Source organism: Papio anubis, chromosome 7 (assembly GCF_008728515.1).
Source record: "Papio anubis isolate 15944 chromosome 7, Panubis1.0, whole genome shotgun sequence".
In the NCBI taxonomy this organism is placed as follows: Eukaryota; Metazoa; Chordata; class Mammalia; order Primates; family Cercopithecidae; genus Papio; species Papio anubis.
The window spans coordinates 103,967,656-103,976,417 of record NC_044982.1 but is presented as its reverse complement, the minus strand read 5'-3'; the positions used below and the strand labels follow the sequence as shown (position 1 = coordinate 103,976,417).

At 47.9% G+C, this 8,762-nt stretch overlaps 1 protein-coding gene across 3 annotated transcripts in view; it reads right to left on the bottom strand.

Annotated features, from left to right (window-relative positions):
* Positions 1-1,750: 1,750 nt before the first annotated feature.
* ZSCAN2 (zinc finger and SCAN domain containing 2) overlaps positions 1,751-8,762 on the bottom strand; it is a 33,526-nt gene continuing 26,514 nt past the window's right edge. The window contains exons 3-4 of one of the 3 annotated variants that reach the window (XM_031668377.1): positions 4,109-4,192; positions 1,751-1,970 (exon numbers count right to left, since the gene is read on the bottom strand). In XM_031668377.1, the coding sequence (XP_031524237.1) occupies positions 4,116-4,192 (77 nt within the window). In that variant the 3' untranslated portion in view covers positions 1,751-1,970; positions 4,109-4,115. Of the gene's footprint in view, positions 1,971-3,860; positions 4,193-8,762 lie in introns of those variants that run through there. The other 2 variants (XM_017960884.3, XM_031668376.1) reach the window with 2 other exon arrangements.

Below are 8,762 nucleotides of genomic sequence, written 5' to 3'. Positions count from 1 at the left end.
CCTTCTTTTGTTTTTAATGGAGACGAGGTCTATGTTGCCCAGGCTGGTTTTGAACTCCTGGGCCTCCCAAAGTGCTAGGATTATAAGCATGAGCTGCCACGCCGGTTTATAAAGTATTTTCACTTAGGGCCGAGGGCAGCTGTTTAACCACGTTAGTCCCTATTTATCCCTACTATACAGCTGAATAAATCGAGACAGCTTGGGACTGAGGATGCTCCTATGAAGCTGGGACTCCAGTTAAGGTTTTCTGCCACTTAAAGCGCTTTTCTCTGGCATGGTTGGTAGCTGTGGTAATGCTTTACCACTCTGTTCCTCCCCATCACCTACCACACACACACAATTCCTCATCTCCTGCTTGCACGGTCCTGGGTTATTCAAGATTCATACCATTGACTCTCATTCAACAGGTGGGGAACAATTTGGGCAAAGCACCAGGCCGTGAGTGTGCTGTGGTGGGAGAAAAAAAAGGGAGACACTCCTTCCTCTTAAGGAATGCAATCCAGCGGTGGGTGCATTTTCTAAAACGCTGCCACCGAGTTATGTGCAACCCAAATAACTCCAATGCAGTGCTATTAACAAATGCTTCGCTAAATGCTACGTGCTAAATGGAGGTGTGTTCAAAGGAAATGACTTGATAGAAATACCAAGGACGCACCAGGTGCAGTGGCTCATGCCTGTAATCCGGGCACTTTGGGAGGCCAAGGCGGGCGGGTCACTTGAGGTCAGGAGTTTGAGACCAGCCTGGCCAACATGGTGAAACCCCAAATCTAGTAAAAATACAAAAAAATTAGCCTGGTGTAGTGGTGGGCGCCTATAATCCCAGCTACTCAGGAGGCTGAAGCAGGAGAACCGCTTGAACCGGGGAGGCAGAGATTGCAGTGAGCTGAAATCATGCCGCTGCACTCCAGCCTGGGTGACAGAGGGAGACTGTTTCAAAAAAAAGAAAAAAGAAAACAACAACAACAACAAAAAAAAAAAAAAAAAAAAACAAGGAAGGGCTGGGAGAGCCCAGAATGGTGCAGCCTCAGGGAAAGGACCTACTTTACACATTTTATTGGGTTTGGTTCTGAGAAGGAATCCTGGAACCCTGCATTGTAGGTTTCACTTCCTGTTTAACAGATGAAAAGTCCAAATTGAGTGAAGGTGGGTGCTTGTCCTCACAGTAGGAGCAGCCTCTGGTTAGGTGAGGGAAGGTTAGGATGACAGGAAGGGCTTTCCAGAAAATCAGTTGCAAAGCTGGGCCATGGAAATTCCTTCTATCCCTCTTAACTTAGCGTCAACAAAAAGTCTCAGTGCAGACAAACCCACTGAGCTTAATTTGGGAGAAAAAGCCATGGAGAAGATCATTTAGAATGTACTTCCGAACTACATACCAAATGGGGTGCCTGCAAGGGGGTCGTTCTCCTTGTCTTTAGAAAAAGGGAATTGAGAAGAACATTTAGAATGAACCTCCGAACTACAATTAGGATCCTAAACATCTTCTTAGGAGAAAAAAAAAAGCAACAGCTCACAATAAACCAAGGACCATCAACCAAACGAGAGGTCCAGGGCTCAGGAGGACTTACTAGGAGGAGAAGCTGAAAGTTGGTGAGGCATTTATTTATTTATTTGTTTATGAGACAGGGTCTCTCTCTGTTGCCCAGGCTGGAGGACAGTGGCCTGATCATCGCTCACTGCAGCCCTGGCTTCCCTGGACTCAGGCAATCTTCCTGCCCCAACCTCCGAAGAGCTGGGACTATAGGCCCCCACCACCACGCCAGGCTAATTTTTGTATTTTTGTAGAGATGAGGTTTTCCCATGTTGCCAAGGCTGGTCTTGAACTCCTGGGCTCAAGTGATCTGCAGGGAGGGCTTTCAAGGACCCCTGTTGGTACCTTAGCTCCAAGTTCAGGCAACTCCTTCAGGGTTCTGGGTTCTCTCTGAGGCCTCGTGTGTTCAGTTGTCAAATTATTGTCAATGAAGAATCAAACTCTGTAAAATATTTCAAGAGATTTATTCTGAGCCAAATATGAGTGACCAATGACCCAAGACAGCATCAGTAGATCTTGAGAGCATGTGCCTGAGGTGGTAGGGCTCCAACTTGGTTTTAAACATTTTAGGGAGACAAAATAAGATATTAATCAGTGGCTGGGCATGATGGCTCATGCCTGTAATCCTAGCACTTTGGGAGGCCAAGGCAAGTGGATTGCTTGAGTTCAGGCATTTGAGACCAGCCTGGCCAACATGGTGAAACTCCATCTCTTAAAGAAAAGAAAACAAAAAAAAAAAAGGAAAAAAAGACATCAGTCAATACGTGTAAGATGTACATTGGTTCAGTCTGGAAAGGCAGGACAACTGGAAGCCAGGGCTTTCAGGTCATAGAGTCAAAGATTTTCTGATTAGCAATTGATTGAGTTATTTAAAGACCTGGAATCATTAAAAAGAAAAAAAAGGCCAGGCGTGGTGGCTTACACCTGTAATCCCAGCACTTTGGGAAGCTGAGGCAGGCAGATCACCTGAGGTCAGGAGTTTGAGACCAGCCTGACAAATATGGTGAAACCCCGTCTCTACTAAAAATACAAAAAAAAATAGCTGGGCTTGGTGATGCATGCGTGTAATTCCAGCAACTCCGGGAGGCTGAGGCAGGAAAATCATTTGAACCCGAGAGGCAGAGGTTGCAGTAAGCCGAGATTGCACCACTGCACTCCAGCCTGGGCGACAAAGCGAGACTCCATCTCCAAAAAAAAAAAGGACCTGGAATCATTAAAAAGGAATGTCTGGATTAAGATAAGGGGTTGTGAAGGCCAAGTAGCAGGCTTCAGAGGTCTTATCAGACCAAAAATAGGTGCCAGACTCTTAAGTTATTTCTCTCCTGGATCAGGGAAGATAATTGGAAAGGAATGGGGATTCTCTACAGAATGTAGATTTTCCCCACAAGGGACAGCTTTGCAGAGGCATTTAAAAATGTGTCAAGGAAATCTAATTTTTTGTTTTGTTTTGTTTTGAGACAGAGTCTTGCTCTGTCACCCAGTCTGGAGTGCAGTGGTGCAATCTCAGATTACTGTAACCTCTGCCTCCTGGGTTCAAGCAATTCTCCTGCCTCAGCCTCCCTAGTAACTGGGGTTACAGGTGCATGCCACCATGTGGGCTAATTTTTTTTTTTTTTTGTATTTTTAGTAGAAACAGGGTTTCCCCATGTTGGTCAGGCTGGTCTCAAACTCCTGACCTCAGGTGATCTGCCCGCTTCGATCTCTCAAAGTGCTGGAATTACGGGTGTGAGCCACCATGCCTGGCAGTCACGGAAATCTAATTTGGAGTAAAATTCTTCAATTTCTTTCAGGGCCTGCTATCTGTCATGTGCTGTTATACCAGAGTCAGCCTGGAATTTGGTGTCTTATTGCTACAAAGAATCTACCTTGTCAGTCTTAAGATCTGTTTTAATGTGAATGCTGGTCAGCTGTGCCTGAATTACAGCAGGGAGAGGGGTATGATGAGGCATGTCCGACCTCTCTTCCCATCATGGCCTGAACTAGCTTTTCGGATTAACTTTGGAATGCCCTTAGCTGATGAGAGGGGGTCCATCAATCGGTTGGGGGGCTTCAAATTTTATTTTTGGTTTAGATTAGGAACAGGAATTCTGAGAAGGCTAACGTGGAAACTCAGGCCAGCACTCTTGGCCTGCACAGACATCTGCCTTTTTTTTTTTTTTTTTGAGATGGAGTCTTACTCTGTCACCCTGGCTGGAGTGCAGTGGTGCAGTCTCAGCTCACCACAACCTTCGCCTCCTGGGTTCAAGTGATTCTCCTGCCTCAGCCTCCCGAGTAGCCGGGATTACAGGCACGCACCATCACACCTGGCTAATTTTTGTATTTTTAGTAGAGATGAGGTTTCACCATGTTGGCCAAGGTAGTCTCAACCTCGTGATCTGCCCATCTCAGCCTCCCAAAGTACTGGGATTACAGGTGTAAGCCACCACGCCGGGCCCACATCTACCTTTCAAACCATCCCCTGGACCAGTCTAGAAATTCCAGAGCTATGTCAGGGACTGGGGATAAGGGGCAAAGGAGAGGGCCTTGGGTTCCCACCTTCCAGTCACCAGGGCAGCTCTGCTTTTACACGTTTTACATCACCTGTGAGCTATGAGGGACCCGGGCAAAGTATTTCATTGGCATGAGATCCTCCTCCCAGCAATTCCCCCACAGCTGCCTCTGGGCCTGTGAATGAATGGAAAAGTCTCAGAGTTTTATCACCAGGAAGAGTGAGCAGGAGGGGGTCAAGAGGCAAATGGGCCATGGAGCCACTTGCTCAGAAACCAGAAGCATGAGCTCAATGGCACCAACAAAGGGGTGGAAAGTCAAAGGGAATTAACCACAGGCCCTTCCTCTCCACCAGGCTCTAAAACCTTCTGCTTTCAAAAATCTCATCATCACCCACACAATTCTACTTCCATTTCCCCTATGGCTGTGGGATATTTTATCAAGAGGGTGAAAAAAGTAAAAGTACAAAAGTGAGTATTTTGTCCAAAGATCTGAAATAGCTTAACAGGGCCAGGGAGCAGGGAGGCTAGAACGGCCCTCCATTTGACAATTTCCAAGGCCATCTGTGAGAGACTATGGATACAGCAAGCCCAGGACATGGGGTCACTGCTGAACTTTCTGTTTACGAGACAGGACCCCCTTCAGGGATAAAGGCCCAGGAAAGACGATAACAAGTCACACACAAGGAATGACCAATTACAGTTGTGGATTGTCCTGATACTAGCTAGAGAGAAGACTAAACATTGTAGCTAATATATCTTTTTTTTTTTTTTTCTTTTTTTGAGATGGAGTCTTTGCTCTGTCGCTTGGGCTGGAGTGCAGTGACACCATCTCAAGTCACTACAACCTCTGCCTCCCAAGTTCAAGCGATCCTCCTGCCTCAGCCTCCTGAGTAGCTGGGAGTAACAGGTGCACGCCACCATGCTCAGCTATTTTTTTGTATTTTTAGTAGAGATGGGGTTTCCCCATGTTGGTCAGGCTGCTCTCGAATTCCTCACCTCAAGTGATCCGCCCACTTCGGCCTCCCAAATTCTGAGATTACAGGAGTGAGCCCACCGTGCCCGGCCCAATAACAATTTAAAACAAAGGGAACTGTCTCTGGATATAGTTATATGGATTCACTGTATTAAAGGATAAGAGTAAGATAAAGTCTCTGAGGGTTCACTGCTTGTCCAAACAGAAAAAAAAAAGATTTTGAGCTGAGAGTGGTTGCTCATGCCTGTTATCCCAGCACTTTGGGAAGCCAAGGTGGGAGGATCGCTTGAGTCCAGAAGTTTGAAACCAGCCTGGGCAACATAGCGAGAGACCCTGTCTCTATTAAAAAAAAAAAAAAAAAAAGACTGGGTGCAGCGGCTCAAACCTGTAATCTCAGCACTTTGGGAGGCTGAGGCAAGTGGTGGATTGCCTGAGCCCAGGAGTTCAAGACCAGCCTGGGCAACATAGTGAGATCCTGTCTCTATTAAAAAAAAAAAAAATTGTGTACTACAGATTCGGCTGCAATATGCACGGTTTTCCATGGGCTTTTGATTATCTGTGACATTTCAAAACTATAAGTTGTTTCCTTAGAATATTGGTGGGTTGGTGTTTACAAATGTCTTTGTCTGTGTGCATAGCTTACATAGGTAAATACTGAGAGGGCACTGAAAGAAAAACTAACATTTCTCATCTGACCAAAGGAAAGCGTAGGAAACCTAATCCACTATCCAGGCCAGAATCATGGGCTCCATCAGTCTCTTGCATTTCTTTTTTCTTTTTTTTTTAGATGGAGTTTTGCTCTTGTTGCCCAGGCTGGAGTGCAATGGCGGCGTGATCTTGGCTCACCGCAGTCTCTGCCTCCTGGGTTCAAGCAATTCTCCTGCCTCAGCCTCTCGAGTAGCTGGGATTACAGGCATGCGCCACCATGCCTGGCTAATTTTGTACTTTTAGTAGAGACAGGGTGTCGCCATGTTAGCCAGGCTGGTCTTGAACTCCCAACCTCAGGTAATCTGCCCACTTTGGCCTCCCAAAGTGCTGGGATTACAGTCGTGAGCCACCACGCCCAGCCTGCTTCTTGCATTTCTATGTATTTCTATGAAGAGAACCAATTGGCAAATATTTCCTCAGTTCCCATCACAAGCACTGAGCTGGGTACTAGAGCTGGAGGTTCCTGGAGCTGGGAACCTCAGGATGGGTATGAACATAAAAAATGGAAGGGAGGGAGGGGGCAGGATGAAGTAGGGAGGACGTGTAACAGATCAATGTAACGAGAGTCACGGCACTGAGCTGGAGAGTGCAGGGACCCACAGGCAGGGTCAGGTCTGCCAGAGAAGTGCAGGGAGGAGGCCTCCTGGAGGAGGTGATGCCCAAGCTGCATCTTCAAAAATGGGCAGGTGGGCACTGGCAAACATGGAGGCCCGGCATTCCAGAAAAGGGAGCAGGGTGAGCAGGGGCACTGAAGCAAGGCTCAGCTGTACATAGTGATGGGGAGCTGCCTCGGGATGAGGATGGTCAAGGGCACAGAGGTGTGATGACCAGGGCAAGGTAAGGAATGAATGTGATGAGGTTCCACAGAGGTTCCCCATGGGAAGGCCTCATCTGCTGTTGAGGAGTGTGACCTTTCTGTAGCTGATGGGGAGCCCCTCAGGGCTTAAGCTAGGTGGTGGCCGGCTTAGTTCTGCTGTGAAAGAATGCTCACTCTGGCTGCAACGTGGAGAGGCAGGCACAGGGAGGTGGAGGTTTCTATGAAGCTGAAAGACAGGAGGATCGCTTGAACCCGAGAGGTAGAGTTTGCAGTGACCTGAGATGGTGCCACTACACTCCAGCCTGGGCGACAGAGCAAAGACTCTGTCTCAAAAAAAAAAAAAAGAAAGTATATTAGCTAAAATGTTTAGGCTTCTCTCTAGCTAGTATCAGGACAATCCACAACTGTAATTGGTCATTCCTTGCGTGTGACTTGTTATCGTCCTTCCTGGCCCTTTATCCCTGAAGGGGGTCCTGTCTCATAACCAGAAAGTTCAGCAAAGACCCCATGTCCTGGGCTTGCTGTATCCATAGTCTCTCACAGACGGCCTTGGAGATTGTCAAATGGAGGGCCGTTCTAGCCTCCCTGCTCCCTGGCCCTGTTAAGCAATTTCAGATCTTTGGACAAAATTTCACTTTTGTCCTTTTTCCTTTTTCATCCTCTTGATAAAATATCCCACAGTCATAGGGGAAATAGAAGTAGAATTGCTGGAAAGCAACCAGGAAGGAAGTAGTGGTGGCGCATGCCTGTAATCCCAGCTACTCGAGAGGCTGAGGCAGGAAATGGAAGTAAAATTGCCAGGAAGCAACCAGGAAGGGCTGTGGCAGCTGCCAGGCAAAGGTCTGAACTCTGCCAGGGGCTTTGAGGCTGGGAATGCTGAGTAGGGCGGCAGAATGTGCACACTGTGACTCCCGAATGAATGGCTCTGAGGGAGGAAGGCGTCTTGGATGATCCCAGGTTTTGGGATTGAGTGAGGCAGGATGGGTGGCAGTGCTACTCACAAAGAGGAAAGGCAATAAGAGGCAGTCAGGGGACATGCTGAGTTTGAGATTCCAGGAACAACTTCAGTGGGTGAATAGGTGGCAGGAAGAAGAGAGACTTGAAATCAAGACAGGAAAAAGCTGATGGGGCAAGGTCCTGATCATGGAGTAGTGGAGGGGAAGCCCCGGGTGGAGGTTACTATGAAGCTGAAAGCACAGCTCCAGGCTGAGGGTGGGGGTGAGGACTGAGGGAGCGCAGAGAGGTTTGTTAGCCTGGAGGTGGGAAACAGAGGGAGTTCACACCTGATGGGTTGAAGGTTCCCAGATGTGAGCTGAGCCTGGGAGCTGACATTCTGAGAATGGCCAAAGGGTACACAGCCATTGTGGGGACTGGGAAAAGGAAGTGACCAAAGTCAGGTAAAAGACTTGCTGACGTGGACTCCTGAGGGCCACGCTGAGGGTGAAGCGATTGTGGTTTTGGTTATCTTTTGCTTTTTTTTTTTTTTTCTTTTTCCTTTTGAAGACAGAGTCTTGCTCTGTCACCCAGGTTGGAGTGCAGTGGGGCACCTGGGCTCACTGCAATCTCTGCCTCCCGGGTTCAAGCGATTCTTCTGCCTCAGCCTCCCAAGTAGCTGGAACTACAGGCGCCCGCCACTATGCCCAGCTACTTTTTGTATTTTTTGTAGAGGCAGGGTTTTGCCATGTTGCCCAGGGAGGTCTCGAACTCCTGAGCTCAGGAAATCCACCCACCTCAGCCTCCCAAAGTGTTGGGATTGCAGGTGTGAGCCACTGTGCCCAGCTCTTTTTACCATTTATTGTAGACTTTTTTTTTTTTTTTTTGAGATGGAGTCTTGCTCTGTCACCCAGGCTGGAGTGCAGTGGGGCATGATCTTGGCACAATACAACCTCTACCACCTGGGTTCAAGCAATTCTCCTGCCTTAGCCTCCCGAGTAGCTGGGACTACAGGCGCCCGCCACCACGTCTAATTTTTGTATTTTTAGTAGAGATGGGGTTTTGCCATGTGGGCCAGGCTGGTCTCGAGCTCCTGACCTCAAGTGATCCACCTGCCTCAGCCTCCCAAAGTGTTGGGATTATAGGCGCAAGCCACTGCACGCAGTCTTATTGTAGATTTTTGAGGCTTGTCTCCCTAACTCCCAGACTCAAGTGATCCTCCTGCCTTAGCCTTTCGAGTAGCTGAGATTTTAGGTGCACACCATGGCACCTGGCTTTATTGTCAATTTTTAATGGTCCCAAGGCCGCTACCAT